Genomic DNA, 27,318 nt, shown 5'->3' with positions numbered 1-27,318 from the left:
GGTCCTGCAGCAGGAGTTCAGGGAGCTAGGCAGAAAGTTAAAAGACAGGACCTCTAGGGTTGTAATCTCGGGATCACTCCCTGTGCCACGTGCCAGTGAGGCTAGAAATAGGAAGATAGAGCAGCTAAACATGTGGCTAAACAGCTGGTGTAGGAGGGAGGGGTTCCATTATCTGGACCAATGGGACCTCTTCCGGGGCAGGTGTGACCTATATAAAAAGGACGGGTTGCATCTAAGCTGGAGAGGCATAAATATCCTGGCCGCGAGGTTTGCTAGTGTCACACGGGAGGGTTTAAACTAGTATGGGAGGGGGGTGGGCACGGGAGCAATAGGTCAGAAGGTGAGAGCATTGAGGGAGAACTAGGGAATAGGGACAGTGTGGCTCTGAGGCAGAGCAGACAGGGAGAAGTTGCTGAACACAGCGGGTCTGGTGGCCTGAAGTGCATATGTTTTAATGCAAGAAGTATTACGGGTAAGGCAGATGAACTTAGAGCTTGGATTAGTACTTGGAACTATGATGTTGTTGCCATTACAGAGACCTGGTTGAGGGAAGGGCAGGATTGGCAGCTAAACGTTCCAGGATTTAGATGTTTCAGGCGGGACAGAGGGGGATGTAAAATGGGTGGCGGAGTTGCGCTACTGGTTCGGGAGAATATCACAGCCGTACTACGGGAGGACACCTCAGAGGGCAGTGAGGCTATATGGGTAGAGATCAGGAATAAGAAGGGTGCAGTCACAATGTTGGGGGTTTACTACAGGCCTCCCAACAGCCAGCGGGAAATAGAGGAGCAGATAGGTAGACAGATTTTGGGAGAGAGTAAAAACAACAGGGTTGTGGTGATGGGAGACATCAACTTCCACAATATTGACTGGGACTCACTTAGTGCCAGGGGCTTAGATGGGGCAGAGTTTGTAAGGAGCATCCAGGAGGACTTCTTAAAACAATATGTAGACAGTCCAACTAGGGAAGGGGTGGTACTGGACCTGGTATTGGGGAATGAGCCCGGCCAGGTGGTAGAAGTTTCAGTAGGGGAGCATTTCGGGAACAGTGACCACAATTCAGTAAGTTTTAAAGTGCTGGTGGACAAGGATAAGAGTGGTCCTAGGATGAATGTGCTAAATTGGGGGAAGGCTAATTATGACAATATTAGGCGGGAACTGAAGAACCTAGATTGGGGGCGGATGTTTGAGGGCAAATCAACATCTGACATGTGGGAGGCTTTCAAGTGTCAGTTAAAAGGAATTCAGGACCGGCATGTTCCTGTGAGGAAGAAGGATAAATACGGCAATTTTCGGGAACCTTGGATAACGAGACATATTGTAGGCCTCGTCAAAAAGAAAAAGGAGGCATTTGTTAGGGCTAAAAGGCTGGGAACAGACGAAGCTTGTGTGGAATATAAGGAAAGTAGGAAGGAACTTAAGCAAGGAGTCATGAGGGCTAGAAGGGGTCACGAAAAGTCATTGGCAAATAGGGTTAAGGAAAATCCCAAGGCTTTTTACACGTACATAAAAAGCAAGAGGGTAGCCAGGGAAAAGGTTGGCCCACTGAAGGATAGGCAAGGGAATCTATGTGTGGAGCCAGAGGAAATGGGCGAGGTACTAAATGAATACTTTGCATCAGTATTCACCAAAGAGAAGGAAGTGGTAGATGTTGAGTCTGGAGAAGGGTGTGTACATAGCCTGGGTCACATTGAGATCCAAAAAGGCGAGGTGTTGGGCGTCTTAAAAAATATTAAGGTAGATAAGTCCCCAGGGCCTGATGGGATCTACCCCAGAATACTGAAGGAGGCTGGAGAGGAAATTGCTGAGGCCTTGACAGAAATCTTTGGATCCTCACTGTCTTCAGGTGATGTCCCGGAGGACTGGAGAATAGCCAATGTTGTTCCTTTGTTTAAGAAGGGTAGCAAGGATAATCCAGGGAACTACAGGCCGGTGAGCCTTACTTCAGTAGTAGCGAAATTACTGGAGAGAATTCTTCGAGACAGGATCTACTCCCATTTGGAAGCAAATGGACGTATTAGTGAGAGGCAGCATGGTTTTGTGAAGGGGAGGTCGTGTCTTACTAACTTGATAGAGTTTTTCGAGGAGGTCACTAAGATGATTGATGCAGGTAGGGCAGTGGATGTTGTCTATATGGACTTCAGTAAGGCCTTTGACAAGGTCCCTCACGGGAATAGAGGGATACGGACCCAGGAAGTGTAGAAGGTTGTAGTTTAGTCGGGCAGCATGGTCGGCACGGGCTTGGAGGGCCGAAGGGCCTGTTCCTGTGCTGTACATTTCTTTGTTTGTTCTAACACCACAAGGGGAGGGAAGGAAGGAGGGAAGGCGGAAGGAGAATAACTTGCATTTATGTCATGCTTTTAATACAAGACATCCCAAGCACTTTTGCAGGAAGATAATCGGGCAAAAGGCACAGAGACAAAAAAAGAGAAATAAACTGAAAGTTGCTAAAAGAGGTAGGTTGTGAAGAGTGGCTTCAAGGAGGAGAGAAGTGGAGAGGCAAAGAGAGAATTCTCAAGCTTATGGTGTAGACGGCTGAAGGTTTAGCTGTCAACTATGGATCAAAGGGAAGGGCTAAAGTTAGAGGATACAGAATTCCGGGCAATTGTAGGGCTGGTGGAGGTTACAGAGACGGGGAAAGATGAGGAAATTAAAGAGTTGAAAATTTCCGAATGTGTTAGTGAGGCAGAAGCTAAATAAGGTCAGTGAACACGGAGGTGTTGGGTGTGTGAGAGTTGGTACAGGCAAGGTTGCACGGTTACGTTTATATTAGCTCCAGCTTAATATTTTGCCAAGACATCTGATAAAAGGTTCCCATCCTAAACCTGGAACTACCTTCGTGAGTTAACAGGGGGAAAGAAAAAAAATCAAGGGCGAAAGTCTCCGTAATCGGCGCGATGTCCGCCGACCGGCGCCAAAAACGGCGCAAATCAGTCTGGCATCCTCCGCATCTTGAGCGGCCGAGCCCTAACCTTGAGGGGCTAGGCCCGCGCCGGACTGATTTCCGCCCCGCCAGCTGGCGGGAAAGGCCTTTGGTGCCCAGCCAGCTGGCGCGGAAATGACATTGCCGGGCGGCGCATGCATGGGAGCGTCAGCGGCCGCTCACGGCATCCCCGCGCATGCGCAGTGGAGGGGGTCTCTTCCGCCATGGTGGAGACCATGGCGAAGGCGGAAGGAAAAGAGTGGCCCCACGGCACAGGCCCGCCCGCGGATCGGTGGGCCCCGATCGCGGGCCAGGCCACCGTGGGGGCACCCCCCCGGGGCCAGATAGCCCCGTGCCCGCCCCAGGACCCCGGAGCCCACCCGTGCCACCTTGTCCCGCCGGTAAGAGAGGTGGTTTAATCCACGCCGGCACGACAGCCATTCCAGCAGCGGGACTTCGGCCCATCCGGGCCGGAGAATCGCCGAGGGGTGGCCCGCCAACCGGCGCGGCGCGATTCCCGCCCCCGCCGAATCTCCGGTGCCGGAGAATTCAGCAACCGGCGGGGGCGGGATTCACGCCAGCCCCGGGCGATTCTCCGACCCGGCAGGGGGGGGGGTCGGAGAATCCCACCCCATGAGTCCACTTTTGGGCTGCAGCACCTCAGTGAGGAACACCTGTGAAGGAAGAGTACTGGCGGAGTCAGGCACGCTTTTTAAAGGCAGCTACGAATTATTGATCCTCCTCAGCAACCCCCTACCGCCTCAACTGACCTCTTCCAGGGTCCTCGAATCCCCGCTCCCCCCAACCTTTAAAAGGCACCCCTGGCCCACCACCAGCACAGGAAATCTGCCACTGCCACCCAGGTACTGCTAGGATGCCGGTGGTAAGGTCCTAGGCTGGCAATGCCAAGGTGCCTGGGTGCCAGGGGTGTGCCAGCATACCACCCTGCCCAGAGCCCGATCACCCGGATCCCCAATGGCCTGGGGGGGAACCCCCCCCTCCATGTGCCGTCATGCCTGAACAAAGAACAAAGAAAAATACAGTACAGGAACAGGCCCTTCGGCCCTCCAAGCCTGCGCCGGCTATGCTGCTCGTTTAAACTAAAATCTTCTACACTTCCGGGGTCCGTATCCATCTATTCCCATCCTATTCATGTATTTGTCAAGATGCCCCTTAAACGTCACTATCGTCCCTGCTTCCACCGCCTCCTCCGGCAGCGGGTTCCAGGCACCCACTACCCTCTGTGTAAAATACTTGCCTCGTACATCTATTCTAAACCTTGCCCCTCGCACTTTTAAACCTATGCCCCCTAGTAATTGACCCCTCTACCCTGGGAAAAAGTCTCTGACTATCACTCGGTCTATGCCCCTCATAATTTTGTAGACCTCTATCAAGTCGCCCCTCAACCTCCGTCGTTCCAGTGAGAACAAACCAAGTTTATTCAACCTCTCCTCATAGCTAATGCCCTCCATACCAGGCAACATCCTGGTAAATCTCTTCTGCACCCTCTCTAAAGCCTCCACATCCTTCTGGTAGTGTGGCAACCAGAATTGAACACTATGCTCCAAGTGTGGCCTAACTAAGGTTCTATACAGCTGCAACATGACTTGCCAATTTTTGTACTCAATGCCCTGGCCAATGAAGGCAAGCATGCCGTATGCCTTCTTGACTACCTTCTCCACCCATGTTGCCCTTTTCAGTGACCTGTGGACCTGTACACCAAGATCTCTCTGACTGTCAATACTCTTGAGGGTTCTACCATTCAGTGTATATTCCCTAGCTGTATTAGACCTTCTGAAATGCATTACCTCACATTTAATTAGATATTTAATTAGAACATTACAGCGCAGTACAGGCCCTTCGGTCCTCGATGTTGCACCGACCTGTGAAACCAATCTAAAGCCCATTTACACTATTCCATTATCATCCATATGTTTATCCAATGACCATTTAAATGCCCTTAATGTTGGCAAGTTCACTACTGTTGCAGGCAGGGCATTCCACACCCTTACTACTCTCTGAGTAAAGAACCTACCTCTGACATCTGTCCTATATCTATCTCCACTCAATTTAAAGCTATGTCCCCTCATGCTAACCATCACCATCCGAGGAAAAAGTCTCTCACTGTCCACCCTATCTAATCCTCTGATCATCTTGCATGCCTCTATTAAGTCACCTCTTAACCTTCTTCTCTCGAACGAAAACAGCCTCAAGTCCCTCAGCCTTTCCTCATAAGATCTTCCCTCCATACCAGGCAACATTCTGGTAAATCTCCTCTGCACCCTTTCCAATGCATCCACATCCTTCCTATAATGCGGCGACCAGAACTGCACGCAATACTCCAAATGCGGCCGCACCAGACTTTTGTACAGCTGCAACATGACCTCATAGCTCCGAAACTCAATCCCTCTACCAATAAAAGCTAACCCACCGTATGCCTTAACAACCCAAACAACCTGGGTGGCAACTTTCAAGGATCTATGTACATGGACACCGAGATCTCTCTGCTCATCCACACTACCAAGAATCTTACCATTAGCCCAGTACTCTGTATTCCTGTTACTCCTTCCAAAATGAATCACCTCACATTTTTCTGCATTAAACTCCATTTGCCACTTCTCAGCCCAGCTCTGCAGTTTATCTATGTCCCTCTGTAACCTGCAACATCCTTCCGCACTGTCCACAACTCCATTGACTTTAGTGTCATCCGCAAATTTACTCACCCATCCTTCTACGCCCTCCTCCAGGTCATTTATAAAAATAACAAACAGCAGTGGCCCCAAAACAGATCCTTGTGGTACACCACTAGTAACTGAACTCCAGGCTGAACATTTCCCATCAACCACCACCCTTTGTCTCCTTACAGCTAGCCAATTTCTGATCCAAACCGTTAAAATCACCCTCAATCCCATGCTTCTGTATTTTCTGCAATAGCCTACCGTGGGGAACCTTATCAAACGCTTTATTGAAATCCATATACACCACATCAACTCCTTTATCCGCGTCCACCTGTTTGGTCAACTTCTCAAAGAACTCAATAAGGTTTGTGAGGCACGACCTACCCTTCACAAAACCGTGTTGACTATCCCTAATCAAACTATTCCTTTCTAGATGATTATAAATCCTATCTCTTATAATCCTTTCCAAGACTTTGCCCACAACAGAAGTAAGGCTCACTGGTCTATAGTTACCGGTGTTGTCTCTACTCCCCTTCTTGAACAAGGGGACAACATTTGCTATCCTCCAGTTTTCTGGCACTATTCCTGTAGACAATGACGACATAAATATCAAAGCCAAAGGCTCTGCAATCTCCTCCCTAGCTTCCCAGAGAATCATAGGATAAATCCCATCTAGCCCAGGGTACTTATCTATTTTCACACTTTCCAGAATTGCTAACACCTCCTCCTTATGAACCTCCGTATTAAACTCCATCTGCCACCCCGCCGCCCAAGTCTCCAAACAATCTAAATCCTGCTGTATCCTCTGACAGTCCTCATCGCTATCCGCAATTCCACCAACCTTTACGTCGTCCGCAAACTTACTAATCAGACCAGTTACATTTTCCTCCAAATCATTTATATATACTACGAACAGCAAAGGACACAGCACTGATCCCTGCGGAACACCACTAGTCACAGCCCTCCAATCAGAAAAGCACCCTTCCATTGCTACTCTCTGCCTTATATGACCTAGCCAGTTCTGTATCCATCTTGCCAGCTCACCTCTGATCCCGTGAGACTTCACCTTTTGTACCAGTCTGCCATGAGGGACCTTGTCAAAGGCCTTATTGAAGTCCATATAGACAACATCCACTGTCCTACCTGCATCAATCATCTTTGTTACCTCCGCGAAAAACTCTATCAAGTTAGTGAGACACGACCTCCCCTTCACAATACCATGCTGCCTCTCGCTAATACGACCCCTTGCTTCCAAATGGGAACAGATCCGGTCTCGAAGAATTCTCTCCTGTAATTTCCCTACCACTGACGTAAGGCTCACCGGCCTGTAGTTCCCTGGATTATCCTTGCTACCCTTCTTAAACAAAGGAACAACATTGGCTATTCTCCAGTCCTCCGGGACATCACCTGAAGACAGTGAGGATCCAAAGATTTCTGTCAAGGCCTCAGCAATTTCCTCTCTTGCCCCCTTCAGTATTCTGGGGTAGATCCCATCAGGCCCTGGGGACTTATCCACCTTAATATTTTTCAAGACGTCCAACACGTCGTCTTTTTGGATCTCAATGCGACCCAGGCCTGGGTCACATTTGTGTGGACCAATACTAAACGACGCCCGGCCGAGGCCTCACTGGGGCACAGACATATTTAATGGAGGTAAATGGCTCATTTCAATGTGCTGATCTGGGCCACATCCAGTGAGGGCAATATCTGGAGCACGACGCCTCGCCAGATTCAACCGAACCTCGCGAGACGCCACAAATCTCACGAGGGGCCTCGTCATGTCACTAAGTTGGGTGTGAAGAGGTCGGTAAATCCCGCTCCTTATCTCTTATTAGGGACTTGCCTGATGTGCATCTTCATGGATTTATATGCTTTCAGCTTGATTAATGTAGTTGCTCAAACCAATAAAATACAAGGAGGAAGGGAGTAGGTCAAACCTGGCCAACATTCTGCTGAAGAAAAGTCGTCAGATCCTGGAAGTTCGTCAGGGTGTTCAGTATAATCTGAAAGCGAATGCATGTCACTTATTACAAGTTCATAAAGATTAGTTTTGATTGGTCTCATTCACATTCTATGATTAAATATAATTTTGGACAAAGGAAATTATTGAATCTTTATTTTACACAAATCTGCTCAAAGAACGTGTCTTTTTTAAGAACATAACAAATAGGAGCAGGATGAGGCCATTCGGCCCTTTGCTCCTGCTCCACCATTCATTAAGAATACGCTTCGTCCGATTGTGATCTTAACATCACTTTCCTGCCTGCCCCCATAACCTCCCTTGCCAATCAAAAATCTGTCCTACTCAGGTTTGAATATATTTGATAAGCCAGCCTCCACTGCGCACTGCAGAAGAGAATTCCAAACGCGATGACCCGCAAGAGAAGGAATTCCTCCTCACCTGTGCCTTAAGACGGCAGCACAGTGGCGCAGTGGTTAGCACTGCTGCCACACGGCGCCGAGGACCCGGGTTCGATCCCGGCTCTGGGTCACTGTCCTTGTGGAGTTTGCACATTCTCCCCGTTTTTGCGTGGGTTTCGCCCCCACAGCTCAAAGATGTGCAGGGTAGGTGGATTAGCCACACTAAATTGCCCCCGAATTGGAAAAAACAAATTGGAAAAATAAATAAAATCTGCGCCTTAAGCAGGAGACTCCGTATTTTGAAACTATGCCCCTTCGGTCTAGATTTCCCCACGAGGGGAAACATCCCCTCAACAGCAACCCCGTCGAGTCCCATTACGATCTTATGTTTCAATTAGATCACTTCCCATTCTTGAGCGTAGATAAAATAGTGGTTAGCACTGCTGCCTCACAGTGTCAGAGCGCGGATTCAGTTCTGACCTCGAGTCACCGGTGTGGAGTTTGCTCATTTTCCCCATATCTGGGTTCCTCCGGGTGCTCGGGTTTCCTACCACAGTCCAAAGATGTGCAGGTTAGGTGGATTGGCCATGCTGAATTGCCCTTTAGTGTCCAAAGGTTGGGTGGGGATACAGGGATAGGGTAGTGGTGTGGGCCTAGGCAGGGTGCTCTTTCAGAGAGTCGGTGTAGATTCGATGGGCCTGCACTGTAGGAATTCTAGGATTCAATGAACCTCCTCAACCTCAAGACAAAATCCTTGTGCTGGATCCTGCAGTCCTCCACCAGTATACAAGGCTGGGGTGTGGGGTGCGGGGGGGGTCTCATCACCACTTTTCCACCTGCCCCGACCGGTCTCCCATATCCGGGTGGGTGCAAGAGGTATCGCCAGGTTGGTAGCCCAGCAGCCTTGCGCAGAATGATTTTGGTCAAGAGAGTGGTAGACCTCCTTTTGGGGGTTACCTCCCCCCCATAGATCATACCCGCTTTTAAAACTATAGAACTCTATTAGTGCATGAGGTGGCCATTCGGTCCATCGAGTCTGCATCGACCCTCCAAAGGAGCACCCTACCTAGGCTCACACCCCCAACCTATCCCCATAATCCCACCTAATCTACACATCTTTAGACACTAAAGGTCAATTCAGCATGACCAATCTACCTAACCTGCACATCATTGGACTGTGGGAGGATTCTGGAGCACCCAGAGGAAACCCACTCAGACCAGAGAGAACGTACAATCTCCACACAGTCACTGCAAGGTCGGAATCGAACCCTGCTCCCTGGCGCTGTGAGGCAGCAGTGCTAACCACTGTGCCAGCACCCCAATGACCTCCAAAAACTCACCCTCCACTCCCTTCACCCCAATCTCTTGCCTGGGGTCTACCAGCAAGGCACTGCCATTACCCCAGGCGTACCTTGATGTTTGGCTCCATAACCAGCTCTTGTTTGGGGACTACCTGTTTTCATCGCTCGAACTTGGTGCTGCGGGGCCCTCAGAGCTTCCAGACAATCAAATTGGCCGCAGCTCTGTAAGATGGGGCCCCAGATGGGGATGCCCAGCTTTTGGGGGGCAAGGAGAGATGCAGACTGCTCAGAGCACCTCACCCCAACAACTTTGCATCTTTAATGAGATTACAAAGATAGGGAGAGTCAATATCATGGAGGGCTGAGAAGAAGAAGAATTGTAAAATCAAATTGTTGCTTAACCAGGGCCAATGTAAGTCATGGAGAACCGGCATGGTGGCCAATTCACACTTGGTTCTAGTTAAGACACTGACAGAGGTTTACATGACCTCAAGTTTAAGATGGAACAGCATTGTAGGCTATCCAGGGAGGCTATCCAGAGTACTTTAGAACAGATAAGTCTAGGAGGTAACAAAGTCATGAGCAAGGGTTTCAGCAGCAAATGATCTGAGCCAGGCAGAGAAATAAATCTAGTGTTAGCTTAGATACGCAATTGTCAGCTCCTCATCTCAAGATCAAACATAGGCCCAAGTTTGCGAAAGAGTCTGGTCAAGCCTCAGGCAGTTAACCGGGAGAGTGGTTGAACATAAGAACTAGGAGCAGGAGTAGGCCATCTGGCCCCTCGAGCCTGCTCCACCATTCAATGAGATCATGGCTGATCTTTTGTGGACTCAGCTCCACTTTCCAGCCTGAACACCATAACCCTTAATCCCTTTATTCTTCAAAAAACTATCTATCTTTATCTTAAAAACATTTAATGAAGGAGCCTCAACTGCTTCACTGGGCAGGGAATTCCATAGATTCACAACCCTTTGGGTGAAGAAGTTCCTCCTAAACTCAGTCCTAAATCTACTTCCCCTTATTTTGAGGCTATGCCCCCTAGTTCTGCTTTCACCCGCCAGTGGAAACAACCTGCCCGCATCTATCCTATCTATTCCCTTCATAATCTTATATGTTTCTATAAGGTCCCCCCTCATCCTTCTAAATTCCACGAGTATAGTCCAAGTATACTCAACCTCTCCTCGTAATCCAATCCCTTCAGCTCTGGGATTAACCTCGTGAATCTCCTCTGCACACCCTCCAGCGCCAGTATGTCCTTTCTCAGGTAAGGAGACTAAAAAACACAATACTCCAGGTGTGGCAATTGTATAATTGCAGCATAACCTCCCTAGTCTTAAACTCCATCCCTCTAGCAATGAAGGACAAAACTCCATTTGTCTTCTTAATCAGCTGTTGCACCTGTAAACCAACTTGTTGCGACTCATGCACTAGCACACCCAGGTCTCTCTGCACAGCAGCATGTTTTAATATTTTATCATTTAAATAATAATCCCTTTTGCTGTTATTCCTACCAAAATGGATAACCTCACATTTGTCAACATTGTATTCCATCTGACAGACCTTAGCCCATTCACTTAACCTATCCAAATCCCTCTGCAGACTTCTGGTATCCTCTGCACTTTTTGCTTTACCACTCATCTTAGTGTCGTCTGCAAACTTAGACACATTGCACTTGGTCCCCAACTCCAAATCATGTGTAAATTGTGAACAATTGTGGGCCCAACACTGATCCCTGAGGGACACCACTAGCTACTGATTGCCAACCAGAGAAACACCCATTAATCCCCACTCTTTGCTTTCTATTAATTAACCAATCCTCTATCCATGCTACTACTTTCCCCTTAATGCCATGCATCATTATCTTATGCAGCAACCTTTTGTGTGGCACCTTGTCAAAAGCTTTCTGGAAATCCAAATATACCAGATCCATTGGCTCCCCGTTATCTACCGCACTGTTAATGTCCTCAAAAAATTCCACTAAATTAGTTAGGCACGACCTGCCCTTTATGAACCCATGCTGCGTCTGTCCAATGGGACAATTTTCATCCAGATGCCTCGCTATTTCTTCCTTGATGATAGATTCCAGCATCTTCCCTACTACCGAAGTTAAGCTAACTGGCCTATAATTACCCGCTTTCTGCCTACCTCCTTTTTTAAACAGTGGTGTCACGTTTGCTAATTTCCAATCCGCCGGGACCACCCCAGTGAATTTTGGTAAATTATCACTAGTGCATTTGCAATTTCCCTAGCCATCTCTTTTAGCACTCTGGGATGCATTCCATCAGGGCCAGGAGACTTGTCTACCTTTAGCCCCATTAGCTTGCCCATCACTACCTTCTTAGTGATAACAATCATCTCAAGGTCCTCACCTGTCACAGCCTCATTTCCATCAGTCACTGGCATGTTATTTGTGTCTTCCACTGTGAAGACCGACCCAAAAAACCTGTTCAGTTCCTCAGCCATTTCCTCATCTCCCATTATTAAATCTCCCTTCTCATCCTCTACAGGACCAATATTCACCATAGCCACTCTTTTTTGTTTTATATATTTGTAGAAACTTTTACTATCTGTTTTTATATTCTGAGCAAGTTTACTCTCATAATCTATCTTACTCTTCTTCATAGCTTTTTTAGTAGCTTTCTGTTGCCCCCTAAAGATTTCCCAGTCCTCTAGTCTCCCACTAATCTTTGCCACTTATTATGCATTTTCCTTCAATTTGATACTCTCCCTTATTTCCTTAGATATCAACGGTCGATTTTCCCTCCTTCTACCGTCCTTCCTTTTTGTTGGTATAAACATTTGCTGAGCACTGTGAAAAATCGCTTGGAAGGTTCTCCACTGTTCCTCAACTGTTTCACCATAAAGTCTTTCCTCCCAGTCTATCTTAGCTATCTCTTTCTCATCCCATTGTAATCTCCTTTGTTTAACCACAAAACACTCCCTTCTCACCCTCCATCTGTACTTTAAATTCCACCATATTGTGATTGCTCCTTCCCAGAGGATCCCTAACTATGAGATTATTAATCAATCCTGTCTCATTACATAGGACCAGATCTAGGACCGCTTGTTCCCTCCTAGGTTCCATTACACACTGTTCTAGGAAACTATCGCGGATACATTCGATAAACTCCTCCTCAAGGCTGCCTTGACCGACCTGGTTAAACCAATCGACATGTAGATTAAAATCCCCCATGATAACTGCTGTACCATTTCTACATGCATCTGTTATTTCTTTGTTTATTGCCTGCCCCACCATAATGTTACTATTTGGTGGTCTATAGACTACTCCTATCAGTCACTTTTTTGCCTTACTATTCCTGATTTCCACCCAAATGGATTCAACCTTATCCTCCATAGCACCAATGTCATCCCTTACTATTGTCTGGATGTCATCCTTAAATAACAGAGCTACACCACCTCCCTTACCATCCACTCTGTCATAGAACATAGAAAAATACAGCACAGAACAGGCCCTTCGGCCCACGATGTTGTGCCGAACCTTTGTCCTAGATTAATCATAGATTATCATTGAATTTACAGTGCAGAAGGAGGCCATTCGGCCCTTTGAGTCTGCACCGGCTCTTGGAAAGAGCACCCTACCCAAACTCAACACCTCCACCCAACACCAAGGGCAATTTTGGACACTAAGGGCAATTTATCATGGCCAATCCACCTAACCTGCACATCTTTGGACTGTGGGAGGAAACCGGAGCACCCGGAGGAAACCCACGCAGACATGGGGAGGATGTGCAGACTCCGCACAGACAGTGACCCAAGCCGGAATCGAACCTGGGACCCTGGAGCTGTGAAGCAATTGTGCTATCCACAATGCTGCCCTTAAGAACAAATAAATCTACACTATATCATTTTACCGTAATCCATGTACCTATCCAATAGCTGCTTGAAGGTCCCTAATGTTTCCGACTCAACTACTTCCACAGGCAGTGCATTCCATGCCCCCACTACTCTCTGGGTAAAGAACCTACCTCTGACATCCCCCCTATATCTTCCACCTTTCACCTTAAATTAATGTCCCCTTGTAATGGTTTGTTCCACCCAGGGAAAAAGTCTCTGACTGTCTACTCTATCTATTCCCCTGATCATCTTATAAACCTCTATCAAGTCGCCCCTCGTCCTTCTCCGTTCTAATGAGATAAGGCCTAGCACCCTCAACCTTTCCTCGTAAGACCTACTCTCCATTCCAAGCAACATCCTGGTAAATCTCCTTTGCACCTTTTCCAAAGCTTCCACATCCTTCCTAAAATGAGGCGACCAGAACTATACACAGTACTCCAAATGTGGCCTTACCAAAGTTTTGTACAGCTGCATCATCATCTCACAGCTCTTAAATTCAATCCCTCTGTTAATGAACGCTAACACACCATAGGCCTTCTTCACAGCTCTATCCACTTGAGTGGCAACTTTCAAAGATGTATGAACATAGACCCCAAGATCTCTCTGCTCCTCCACATTGCCAAGAACTCTACCGTTAACCCTGTATTCCACATTCATATTTGTCCTTCCAAAATGGACCACCTCACACTTTTCAGGGTTAAACTCCATCTGCCACTTCTCAGCCCAGCTCTGCATCCTATCTATGTCTCTTTGCAGCCGACAACAGCCCTCCTTACTATACACAACTCCACCAATCTTCGTATCGTCTGCAAATTTACTGACCCACCCTTCAACTCCCTCATCCAAGTCATTAATGAAAATCACAAACAGCAGAGGACCCAGAACTGATCCCTGCGGTACGCCACTGGTAATTGGGATCCAGGCTGAATATTTGCCATCCACCTCCACTCTCTGACTTCTATCAGTTAGCCAGTTCGTTATCCAACTGGCCAAATTTCCCACTATCCCATGCCTCCTTACTTTCTGCATAAGCCTACCATGGGGAACCTTATCAAATGCCTTACTAAAATCCATGTACACTACATCCACTGCTTTACCTTCATCCACATGCTTGGTCACCTCCTCAAAGAATTCAATAAGACTTGTAAGGCAAGACCTACCCCTCACAAATCCGTGCTGACTATCCCTAATCAAGCAGTGTCTTTCCAGATGCTCAGAAATCCTATCCTTCAGTACCCTTTCCATTACTTTGCCTACCACCGAAGTAAGACTAACTGGCCTGTAATTCCCAGGGTTATCCCTCGTCCCTTTTTTGAACAGGGGCACGACATCCGCCACTCTCCAATCCCCTGGTACCACCCCTGTTGACAGTGAGGACGAAAAGATCATTGCCAACGGCTCTGCAATTTCATCTCTTGCTTCCCATAGAATCCTTAGATATATCCCGTCAGGCCCGGGGGACTTGTTTATCCTCAAGTTTTTCAAAATGCCCAACACATCTTCCTTCCTAACAAGTATTTCCTCGAGCTTACCAATCTGTTTCACACTGTCCTCTCCAACAATATCGCCCCCCCTCATTTGTAAATACAGAAGAAAAGTACTCGTTCAAGACCTCTCCTATCTCTTCAGACTCAATACACAATCTCCTGCTACTGTCCTTGATCGGACCTACCCTCGCTCTAGTCATTCTCATATTTTTCACATATGTGTAAAAGGCCTTCGGGTTTTCCTTGATCCTACCCGCCAAAGATTGTTCATGCCCTCTCTTAGCTCTCCTAATCCCTTTCTTCAGTTCCCTCCTGGCTATCTTGTATCCCTCCAATGCCCTGTCTGAACCTTGTTTCCTCAGCCTTACATAAGTCTCCTTTTTCCTCTTAACAAGACATTCAATCTCTCTTGTCAACCATGGTTCCCTCACTCGACCATCTGTCCTTCCGTATAGTTTGATACCCTTGGATATTTAACTCCCAGTCGCGACCATCCTTTAACCATGTTTCAGTAATGGCCACTAAATCATAATCATTCACGATGATTTGCGCAATCAACTCATATACCTTATTCCGAATACTACGAGCATTCAGGTAAAGTACACTTATGTTGGCTTTTATTCCTGTTTTGAATCTCAACACCTTGATCAGTAACCTCTCCTGAGTTATTTTTCCTCTTAACATTTCTCCTAATTTTCCTTGTCGTTGAACCCATATCTTCATGTAACAACCTGCCGCGTTACTTTCCATTTATGTTTTTACTTCCCGTTTTATTCCTTTTAGTATTACTGACCTATTCACTGAGCTCCCCTCAGTCACTGTACCCTATACTGTCGCCCTTTTTGAATTTTGACTATGGCTTCTCTGCCTTACACTTTCCCCCTTACTGCCTTTTGTTTCTGCCCCTGTTTTACTACCTTCAGACTTCCTGCATCGTTTTCCATCCCCCTGCCACATTAGTTTAAACACTCCCCAACCGCTCTAGCAAATAGCGCCCCTAGGACATCAGTTCCAGTCCTGCCCAGATGTAACCCGTCCAGTTTGTACAGGTCCCACCTCCCCCAGAACTGCTCCCAATGCCCCAGGAATCTGAAACCCTCCCCCTGACACCATCCCTTCAGCCACGTATTCATCCTCTATATCCTGTCATTTCTACTCTGACTAAGACGAGAGTAGTGCTAAATTGGGGAAAGGCCAAGTATAACAAAATTCGGCAGGAGCTAGGGAATGTGGATTGGGAGCAGCTCTTTAAAGGTAAATCCACATTTGAAATGTGGGAGTCTTTTAAGGAAAGGTTGATTAGAGTGCAGGACAGACATGTCCCTGTGAAAATGAGGGATAGAAATGGCAAGATTAGGGAACCATGGATGATGGGTGGAATTGTGAGACTAGCCAAGATGAAAAAGGAAGCAGACATAAGATCTAGGCGACTTAAATCTGATCAAGCTTTGGAGGAATATCGGGAAAATAGGACAAATCTCAAACGCGCAATAAAGAGGGCTAAAAGGGGTCATGAAATATCTTTGGCTAACAGGGTTAAGGAAAATCCCAAAGCCTTTTATTCGTATGTAAGGAGCAAGAGAGTAACTAGAGAAAGGATTGGCCCACACAAAGACAAAAGAGGGAATTTATGCGTGGAGTCAGAGGAAATGGCTGAGATTCTTAATGATTCGGTATTCACCAAGGAGAGGGACATGACGGATGTTGAGGCTAAGGATGGATGTTTAAATACTCTAGGTCAAGTCGGCATAAGGAAGGGGGAAGTTTTGGGTATTCTAAAAGGCATTAAGGTGGACATGTCCCCAGGTCCGGATGGAATCTATCCCAGGTTACTGAGGGAAGCGAGGGAAGAAATAGCTGGGGCCTTAACCGATATCTTTGCAGCATCCTTGAGCATGGGTGAGGTCCCGGAGGACTGGAGAATTGCTAATGTTGTCCCTTTGTTTAAGGGTAGCAGGGATAATCCAGGGAATTATAGACCTGTGAGCTTGACGTCAGTGGTAGGCAAACTGTTGGAGAAGATACTGAGAGATGGGGTCTATTCACATTTGGAAGAAAATAGACTTATCAGTGATAGGCAGCATTGTTTTGTGCAGGGAAGGTCATGTCTTACAAACCTAATAGAATTCTTTGAGGAAGTGACAAAGTTAATTGATGAGGGAAGGGCTGTAGATGTCATATACATGGACTTCAGTAAGGCGTTTGATAAAGTTTCCCATGGCAGGTTGATGTAAAAAGTGAAGTTGTATGGGGTTCAGGGTGTACTAGCTAGATGGATAAAGAACTGGCTAGGCAACAGGAGACAGAGAGTAGTGGTGGAAGGGAGTGTCTCAAAATGGAGAAAGGTGACTAGTGGTGTTGTTCCACAGGGATCCGTGCTCGGACCACTGTTGTTTGTGATATACATAAATGATCTGGACGAAGATATAGGTGGTCTGATTAGCAAGTGGTGGAGATTGCAGATAGCGAGGAAGACTGTCAGAGAATACAGCAAAATATAAATAGATTGGAGAGTTGGGCACAGAACTGGCAGATGGAGTTCTATCCAGGCAAATGCGAGGCGATGCATTTTGGAAGATCTAATTCAAGAGCGGACTATACGGTCAATGGAAGAGTCCTGGGGAAAATTGATGTAGAGAGAGATCTGGGAGTTCAGGTCCATTGTACCCTGAAGGTGGCAACGCAGGTCGATAGAGTGGTGAAGCAGGCATACAGCATGCTTGCCTTCGTCGGACGGGGTATTGAGTACCAGAGTCGGCAGGTCATGTTACAGTTGTATAGGACTTTGGTTTGGCCACATTTGGAATACTGTGTGCAGTTCTGGTCGCCACATTACCAGAAGGATGTGGATGCTTTAGAGAGGGTGCAGAGGAGGTTTGCCTGGTATGGTGGGTGCTAGCTATGAAGAAAGGTTGAGTAGATTAGGATTGTTTTCCCTTGACCCTAGCACCAGGGAGGCAACAAACCATCCTGGAGTCTCGTTTGTAGCCACAGAAACGCCTGTCTATTCCCCTTACAATTGAATCCCTATAACTATTGCATTGTCACACTTATCACCCCTCCCCTCTGCAGCAGAACCAACCATGGTGCCATGAATTTGGCTATTGATGTTTTCCCCGGAGAGGCCATTCCCCTCAACAGTATCCAAAGCGTTCTGTTCTGCAGGGGAATGGCCACAGGAAATTCCTGCACTACCTGCCTCACTCTCTTGCTCTGTCTGGTGGTCACCCATTCCCTTCCTGCCTGCAGAGTCTGAGCCTGCGGTGTAACTACTTCTCTATACGTGCTATCCACGATGCTCACCGACTCGCGGATGCTCCACAGTGTCTCCAGCCGCTGCTCCAGCTCTGAAACTCGAGCTTCTAGGAGCTGGAACCGGAGACACTTCCTGCACACATGCTGACCCTGGGGACTGAGTCGGTGGTTAGGGAGTGATGTTTGTGTCAGGGACTAAATACATTTGATTCAGTCTTCCCAATATTTATTTGGTGGAATTTTCTGCTCATGCAATAACAGAAAGCAGGCATGGGTCCGACAAATAATGGAGGCATCGAGAGAGATCGGATGAGGAAAGCCGGGTGTCACCAATGCATATAAAGGAAACTGATTGTGTTTTCCACCTTCGGATGCCCCAAACATTTCACGCCAGCCTGAGGGGGGGAATCAGGATTAAAAACAGAAAATGCTGGAAAAGTTCAGCAGGCCTGGCAGTATCTGTGGAGATCGAAACAGAGTTAACGTTTCGAGTCCATATGACTCTTCTTCAGAGCTAAAGAGAGGGGGAAATGTGATGGGTTTTATATTGCTTCAGAGGGGTGGAACAGGTGGAGCAACACAGGTCAGGAATAGGTGGGAGCTAGGAGAGATTTGACAAAGAAAACAAATAGAATGTTAAAGACTAAAGGAGGAGCTGATAGTGGCATAACATTTTAAGGTAGCAGAACATGTTATTGACAGAACAAGGTCAGCTCTCTGTGAAAGCAAAACTAAAGAACAAGTGGCAGACGGCCCAGTGGGGAGCGAGATTGAGGCAAAAAACTGGATTAAAAAATAGGGTCATGGTGGAGGAGTGGTCTGAAATTGTTAAATTCAATGTTAACTCCAGGATGTTGGAAAGTGCCTACTCGAAGCAGAGGTGCTGTTCTTCTGGTTTCTGTTGGGCTTCACTGGACCAAGGGTGGACATGTGGTCATGGGAGTAAGATAGTAAGTTGAAATTGCAAGCAAATGACTATCAGGGCCTTGGCTTAATTCCTTACTCATACACACGTGAGTGCATCATCCTGCAGTACAGCTTTCTGGAGTGGGACTTGAACGCAGCCATCTCGGAGGCGAGTTACTACACACTGAGCCAAGGTTGAGGCACCATTTTATGCTGTACCCTCCCACTCTTGCCCTGCATATTGAATGTAGAGCACAGCACCTGCTCTACACACTATCTCTGCACTCTCCTCCAGGCCCACAACCAGACAGCTGGTTTAGCACACTGGGCTAAATAGCTGGCTTTTAAAGCAGACCAAGGCAGGCAGGCAGCACGGTTCAATTCCCGTACCAGCTTCCCCGAACAGGCGCCGGAATGTGGCGACTAGGGGCTTTTCACAACAACTTCATTGAAGCCTACTTGTGACAATAAGCAATTTTCATTTCATTTCATAGGAATACAGTATTGTAGTAGTAATGTTACTGGGCCAGTTATCCAGAGGTCTGAACCAATGATCTGGAGACACGAGTTCAAATGTGACCATGGCAGCTGGGAAGTTAAACAAAAACAAGTAAATGAATTTGGAATAGTATTGGCACGCTCTCAAGTTTCATCAGCTTCCACTCTAGAGCACAAAGTCTTGGTCCACACTCCTTTCACTGCACGGAGGGAGCACTACACTGTCGGAGGTGCCACCTTTTGGGTGAGTCATGAAACCGAGTGCCCATCTGGTCTCAGGCGGATGGAATAGTCTCAATCACACTATTTTGACCATCAGCAGGGGAGTTTCCCCCCCCCAGTGTCCTGAGCAATATTTCACTAAACTAAATGATCTGGCCATCGTCATATTGCTGTTAGTGGGACCTTGATGTGAGTATATTGGCTGCAGCATTCCCTACAGAGAATACACTTCAAAAGTCCCTTATTAGCTGTAAAAAGCTTTAGAACTTCCTGAGGTGGTGAAAAGAACCATATTAATGCAAGTCTCTCTTTTTCCTCTTTTTATTTATTCAAATCCTGTTTGAAAGTTACCACTGAATATGCTTCCACTCCCCTTTCAGATAGCGAATTGCAGAGAGCGCAAGAACTTATTGCATGGAAAAATGCAAACCACTTTGTGAACAAGGGAAAACTTACCGTTTCAATTGTCCCATCTGCTTTATATTTTCCTGCTGGGATAAACTGCTGTCTTCCTGTTGACCTGGAACAAAAAGTTACAGTTGTAAAGCAAGCAGTGTTACAATGCACATAATGGGTGTCCTTGTGCACCAGTCGTTGAAGGTAAGCATGCAGGTGCAGCAGGCGATAAAGGGGGCTAATGGCACGTTGGCCGTCATTGCGAGAGGTTTTGAGTACAGAAGCAGGGATGTCTTGCTGCAATTATACAGGGCCTTGGGGAGGCCACACCTGGAATAGTGTGTGCAATTTTGGTCTCCTTTTCGGAGGAAGGACGTTCTTGATCTTGAGGGAGTGCAGCAAAGGTTTACCAGACTGATTCCAGGGATGGCGGGACTGTCATATGAGGAGAGATTGACTAGGTTAGGATTGTTCTCACTGGAGTTCAGAAGAATGAGGGTGATCTCAGAGACTTACAAAATTCTAACAGGACAAGACAAAGTCGATGCAGGGAGGATGTTCCTGATGGTGGGTGTGTCCAGAACAAGGGGTCACAGTCTGAGGATTCAGGGTAATTCGGAGAGAGATGAGACATTTTTTCACACGAAGAGTGGTGAGCCTGTGGAATTCATTACCACAGGAAGTAGGTGATGCTAAAACATTGAATATATTCAAGAGGCGGTTGGATATAGCACTTGGGGAGAATGGGATCAAAGGCTATGGGGAGAAATCAGGATTAGGCTATTGAGTTGGATAATCAGCCATGATCGTGATGAATGGCGGAGCAGGCTCGAAGGGCCAAAAGGCCTCCTCCTATCTTCTATGTATCTATGTCCTCAAACACCTGCTGGCACTGCCAGAGTATGACCATAGATGATGAAAAGTAGGCTGATATATGTCCCGTCTGAAGGAGGAGCAGGAAACCAGCATCCCCAAATTTCAATGTTTTTCATCCAACTGTAAAGGTAAAAGGAATACTTCCATTGATGTAGTTTCTCGCCATTTTATCACACTCGCCAAGGGCTTTACAGTTCTTTTTTATTGGAAGGTTTGATCCATTACTTAGAGACCGCAGGCTTTAGTGCAAATTTGATCCTTTCCCTGAGGCTTAAGAAAGTGTGAACAGAAATTGCATAGAGCCATTAACTTTAACCATGGTTCAAACCCCACCATGACAGATGGTGAAATTTGATTTCAATAGAAGTCTGGAATTAAGAGTCTAATGACGACCACAAAACCATTGTTGATTGCCTTAAAAACACACATCTGGTTCACTAATGTCCTTTCGGGAAGGAAATCTGCCGTCCTTACCCGGTCTGGCCTACACGTGACTCCAGATCCACAGCAATATGGTTGACTCTTAAATGGCCGAGCCACTCGGTTCAAGGGCAATTAGAGATGGGCAGTAAATGCTGACTAAGCCCACATCTTTCAAGTTAACTTTTAACAAACAGTAATTTACTAATCCAGATGTCAGCCATGGCTCAATTGGCAACTTCATGATGAGGTCTCTATTGGATATCTCAACCAAAGGACAGCACCTGTGACGGTGCAGCACTCCCTCAGCACTGCACTGGGGGTGTGACAGCATAGATTCTGTCCTTTAGCCTCTGGAGTGGGGTTTGAACGCAAATCCTACTGACTCAGATATAAGAGTGAGCAACAGGTGAATGGCCTTTCAACCCAACATGCTTCTGCTGATGCCATTTTAAATCACACCCCATCCCTGACCATACTGGTACTTACAGAGCAACGACTGCTCTTCTCCTGTCCCCGGCACGCCACAATATGTCTGCAATAGCCAACGCGAGACACTGCGATCGCTCTGCATTGGACGGCTGCAATTCCCTGTGGGGCAGGAGGGGAGAAAAACAACAATTACTCCACAGTGACAACTTGTGTTTATATAATGCATCTTCAGGAGAACGAAGTACCACTCAATCACGGACCTGGTCACTGTACGGGTATCGTTGTAGCGGGTCTCCGCCTCGGTCTGTGGCCTCTGGATCGATGTCAACGGCCACAACCGCAGTGGACTTGTCACCCAGGAACCAACCCCCCAGCTGGGGGGAGGCAGGTCTCGAACATGTCCGGAATCGTCGAGTGTACACCGGTAGCTGGGTAGCACGGTAGTATTGTGGTTAGCACAATTGCTTCACAGCTCCAGGGTCCCATGTTCGATTCCCGGCTTGGGTCACTGTCTGTGCGGAGTCTGCACGTTCTCCCAGTGTCCATGGGTTTCCTCCGGGTGCTCCGGTTTCCTCCCACAGTCCAAAGATGTGCAGGTTAGGTGGATTGGCCATGATACATTGCCCTTAGTGTCCAAAATTGCCCTTAGTGTTGGGTGGGGTTACTGGGTTATGGGGATAGGGTGGAGGTGTTGACCTTGGGTAGGGTGCTCTTTCCAAGAGCCGGTGCAGACTCGATGGGCCGAATGGCCTCCTTCTGCACTGTAAATTCTATGATCTATGAATGCTTCGAACATAGTTAGAAATACTCTCAAGGCTCTTCATAGCTTTGTTATCAGATGAATGTATTAAGAGCAGTGACTAAAAGCTTCGTCCAAGTTGTGGGTTCGAAGGAGCACCTTAAAGATGTGATAAATGCAGGAATTTCAGATATGTTGGGCGTGATTTACCGGCCGGGTCCTGCCGGAATCGGAAGGGGATACGGATCAGAGATCCCGGGTTGAGGCCTCTTCCAGGATCCCTGACAGGCATTACACCTTGAGATTGTGGAATCCACTTGCCCTACCGTGCTTCCCAGATTGGTCACGCTAAATTGCCCCTTAATTGGAAAAAATGAATTGGATACTCTAAATTTTTTTTTATTTTTTTTTAAAAAAGGTGTATGGCTGGAAAGGTGAACAAACCAGCTGAAGCACCCTCTGAAGAAATACAGCCGAAGTTCCTGCATGGTTCTGACAGGAGTCAGGTCTTGTCTTTAAAGAAGTGTAAAAAAAATCTTTCCTTCCCAAGCAGAGTATCTAGACATCTCTGCAAAACAAGTATTCCTGAGTGCTAATGGCATTTAAAGTGGATTGAGAGCAGAGATGTTTTTTTCTTGCTCTTTCGCGTTGAATAATGATAGGAGTTAAGGGTTATTGTGCCACTGCATTCATCAGCATTGTTTAAGGAGTAATATTAAGTTATATTTCTTGTATGATGTTAAAGATATTTTAATACTGTGTTCGTAATAAAGTTTGTTTTAATCTACCATTCCCATTTTTCGTGAAATCTCCCAGAGTGAGGTAATTTTTTTTTTTTTTTTAAATCTTAATTGTCACAAGTAGGCTTACATTAACACTGCATTGAAGTTACTGTGAAAAGCCCCTAGTCGCCACAATTCGGCACCTGTTCGGGTACACAAGAGGGAGAATTCAGAATGGCCAATTCACCTAAAGGTCTTTCGGGATTAGGAACAAGCAAATCATTTATATTTTTGAAAATCTGTTCATTGATTAAATGATGCAATACAGCACCCATTCATACCTGAGATAGCCCATTATGGAGCACACAAACAGGCCATTCCACCCAACCAATCCATGCCAATGTTTATGCTCCGATCAAGTCTTGTCCCTTCTTTCCCTGCCCAAATCTGACATTGTAACCCTCTTCCCATCTCCCTTGTATCCGTTTCGAGCTTCCAACTTTCAAAGTCTTTTGCCCCTGGGTGGCCTCAAGCCTCCCAACTTTTCAGTTCACAGCTGAACGCGGTAACGTATTGTGGCAGAGAGATTTTAAAATTTGTTCCACGGCATGTGGCTGTCACTGGCTAGACCAGCATTTATTGCCCATCCCCAATGCTCAAAGCTATGCCAAGATTTCATAGAATCATAGAATTTACAGTGCAGAAGGAGGCCATTCGGCCCATCGAGTCTGCACCGGCCCTTGGAAAGAGCACCCTACTCAAGCCCACAGTGACCCAAGCCGGGAATCAAGCCTGGGACTCTGGCGCTGGAAGCAACAGTGCTAACCACTGTGCTACAGTGTGCCGCTCCTTTCCTCTCAGTCTTACAAAATTAAAAATAAAGTATTGGGGTTTCTGCCCAGTATCCCAACCACTGTTGGGAGTCTGATCCAATATTGTCCTAAAGGAACTGAAAGGAAGGGAACTGGAGAGGTTTAGGGAGTAAATTCCAGAAACAAATGGACAGAGGCTTCTTGAAGGTAAACACTTTTTCTCAAAAACATTAGTGAAAGCCAAAGGCATTGAAGATGATCCACACAAAACGTTCATTCAGTCTTCAAGGCCCCTCGCACAGTCTACACTAGCAATGCTGAATGGCATTCTGCTTGAACTAATTTCTCAGTGTGGGGTTTCACAGTTCAGCAGTCTGTAATGCTGGCCATCATTCAAGTTTGGAGGTGGGAGGGAAATATACCCAGCTACTGAATGACTGCAAGCTCACATTTCGATTAAAACAGTGTCATCTAAACCCGCTCGACAATACTCAATGCCTTATAGGAAATGAATCTGGGACCCACTACCTGATCACCAGTATTGTTTGTGGTAAAGCTAGCCAGAGTAGTAGATGCTACAAATTTCCTGTTACAATGTACACAAGCACACACTTACGTGGCCTCACAGTCACTGCTAGCTACATCCTCGAAGATCAGTTTTTGTAAGACACAAGCCTGAATTGCAGCCAAAACTCCACAAGGACCACCCTAGAAAGATAAGACATCAGAACTGTTCAAAGTGGTAAATCAGATCTTACAGTAGCTTAGCATCACTCCATATTTGTCTGATAACTCTCTTAACCCTAGAAATATAATTTTTTTTTTTTTAAACTTGCATTTATAAAACACATTTCACGACCTCGAGACGTTCGAAAGAGGTTCACAGTCAATTATCAGCATCCTGGGGTTACCACTGACCAGAAACTGAACTGGGATAGCCTTACAAATATTGTGGCTACAATTGCAGGTCAGAGAATAGGAATCCTGCAGCGAATAACTCACCTCCTGATGCTCCAAAGCCAGTCCAACCATCTGCAAGACAGTCAGGAGAGCGATGCAATACGCTCCACTTGCCTGGATAAGTGCAGCTCCAACAACACTCTTAAGCTTGATGCTATCCAGGACAAAGCAGCCTGCTTGATTTGCACCCTACCCACAAACATTCAATCCCAGCAGCCGTGTGCACCATCTACAAGATGCCCTGCAGAAACTCACCAAGGTTCCTGAGGTAGCATCTTCCAAAACCATGACCACTACCATCTAGAAGGACAAGGGCAGCAAATACATGGGAACCCCACCACCTGGAGGTTCCCCTCCAAGCCACTTACCATCCTGACATCGCCGTTCCTTCACTGTCGCTGGGTCAAAATCCTGGAACTCTCTCCCTAACAGCACTGGGGGTGTACCTACGCCACTTGGATTACAGCGGTTCGCGAGGGCAGCTCACCACCAGTGTGACACGGTAGCACAGTGGTTAGCACTGTTGCTTCACTGCGCCAGGGACCTGGGTTCGATTCCCGGCTTGGGTCACTGTCTGTGCGGAGTCTGCACATTCTCCCCGTGTCTGCGTGGGTTTCCTCCGGGTGCTCTGGTTTCCTCCCACAAATCCCGAAAGACGTGCTTGCTAGGTGAATTGGACATTCTGAATTCTCCCTCAGTGCACCCGAACAGGTGCCAGAGTGTGGCGACTAGGGTCTTTCCACAGCAACTTAATTGCAGTATTAATGCAAGCCTACTTGTACACTAATAAAGATTATTATTCTCAAGGGCAATTCGAGATGGGCAATAAATGTTGGCCTAGCGAACCTTGTTTTATTTGTGTTGCTCGAATGATGAATATTGGCCATGACTATTATCTGAATGACCATATATTATGAGGGGGGAATGGGTAATCACCAGATTCAACCAATGTGTGCTACATTGTCAGCTCCACTGGACAAAACTACCAAGAACCTTTAAGAGCAATATAAAACAGTAAAACCAGCTCTCCAGAAAGGATTTTGTGCCTCAACTATTCTCAGTCAAATGATGCTAATATTTTTCCCAGCAACAGGCTTACATCCTCCTGGGATGAAAGCAGCTAATTGGGTTGTCTTCACCAGAACGGTCAGAATCAAGATAACGCTAAACTCCAGCGCAATACAAATCAGTCTGCCAGAACACAAACTGCCACAGTACTTTCAGTCTGCACAAAGATTCTTTTGATATAAAAGGGCCCTTTAAATCGGAGAGCCCATGCTCCCCAAAAACATTCCAGAGAGAATTAGGTCTTTAAATAAAGGCAGACTTTGTATTTATACAGCACCTTTCACAACCTCCGGAGGTCCCAAAAGCTCTTTATAACCAAGAATTTACCACACGTATTCTACTTCGGAACTAATATTTATTTTCAGCTTGCAGATCCTTGATTACCTGAGGGATAGTGGAGTATTGTTTTCAAATGCTACTCTGTTAACCTCAACGTTTCACGTTATAATGGAAGCCAATGATTCGCGGCAAGTTAAATCCTATTTCGATCACATGGGATTCCAGCAACTGGCCCAGTGGTTGGGCGAAAGCAGAATTATCCATTCTTATTCAGTGCAAGTCAAAACAAAAACTGATAGCTTTAAGTTGTCAATCGCGCTGGTGAAATAAGCAAGCACTCAAAGAACAAGGAAAAATGTGAAAATGGTGGCTCCCGTTTCGAAACTATTCTGTTTACACAAACACAGGAAAACATGGAGACCGGGGAAAACATTGTTTATGATTCTTCTTTCATCAAAATCTTCAAGAAAAATCCAAGTTACCGCCCAGATTGCAATAACATTCATCAGTCAGAGAAACCCGCATTGTAATTATTTCTCCCGAGCCCTCACCATTTGGTAATGCCGTGGCAATCAACATGCAATGCTTTCTCAGATTGAATTAATCTTTTCTGAAATAGCTGTCTTTTGGGGTAGCACAATGGCTCTCGGGAACTCTTAAACAAGAATGTCCTTTAGGTTCTGATACTAGTTGAATTAACGTCATGTGCGTTTCCTTATAAAACATATGGCAAAACACCAGTGTGCAGCCCTCTCTTCCTGTCTCAAACTTTGAAGGACAACTTACTACTTCTGAAGGAGAGAGGCTGGTGTAAGTTATTTCAAAAGCAAAAATACTTTAAGAGGACCAGGATCGGTGCAGGGGGAATTTAAAATTACAATTAATCCCATAAACCTCATCAGCTGGGGAAATTTTATCTTGAAGACGCATAGGAGAGCCAGGTTTCATTTTATTCTGCTGTGAGCTGTGGCGGCTTGAAGGTTCATGGGCTGGAACGTGAATGGGAACGAGGTTTCTCTGTATGTCCCAGTTTATGTTGTTCTGAGGATGGCCGGGTTGAAATTGGCCATCAATTGTTTGATACACAGAGCAATCCCTTGAATGATGGGAGTGGTGGTTGCAGTGAAT

General features: G+C 46.5%; 1 protein-coding gene across 2 annotated transcripts in view; it reads right to left on the bottom strand.

The window, feature by feature from the left end:
• Window positions 1–27,318, bottom strand: part of mindy4 (MINDY lysine 48 deubiquitinase 4) — a 275,047-nt gene that overhangs the window by 111,497 nt on the left and 136,232 nt on the right. For both annotated transcript variants that reach the window (XM_072508076.1, XM_072508075.1), the window contains 4 exons: window positions 24,500–24,591; window positions 21,668–21,769; window positions 19,943–20,006; window positions 7,539–7,604 (listed from right to left, as the gene is read on the bottom strand). In XM_072508076.1, the coding sequence (XP_072364177.1) occupies window positions 7,539–7,604; window positions 19,943–20,006; window positions 21,668–21,769; window positions 24,500–24,591 (324 nt within the window). The remainder of the gene's footprint in view (window positions 1–7,538; window positions 7,605–19,942; window positions 20,007–21,667; window positions 21,770–24,499; window positions 24,592–27,318) is intronic.

The sequence above is a fragment of the Scyliorhinus torazame genome, chromosome 6 (genome assembly GCF_047496885.1).
Source record: "Scyliorhinus torazame isolate Kashiwa2021f chromosome 6, sScyTor2.1, whole genome shotgun sequence".
NCBI classification, from domain to species: Eukaryota; Metazoa; Chordata; class Chondrichthyes; order Carcharhiniformes; family Scyliorhinidae; genus Scyliorhinus; species Scyliorhinus torazame.
This window is presented reverse-complemented; position numbering and strand designations above follow the sequence as displayed.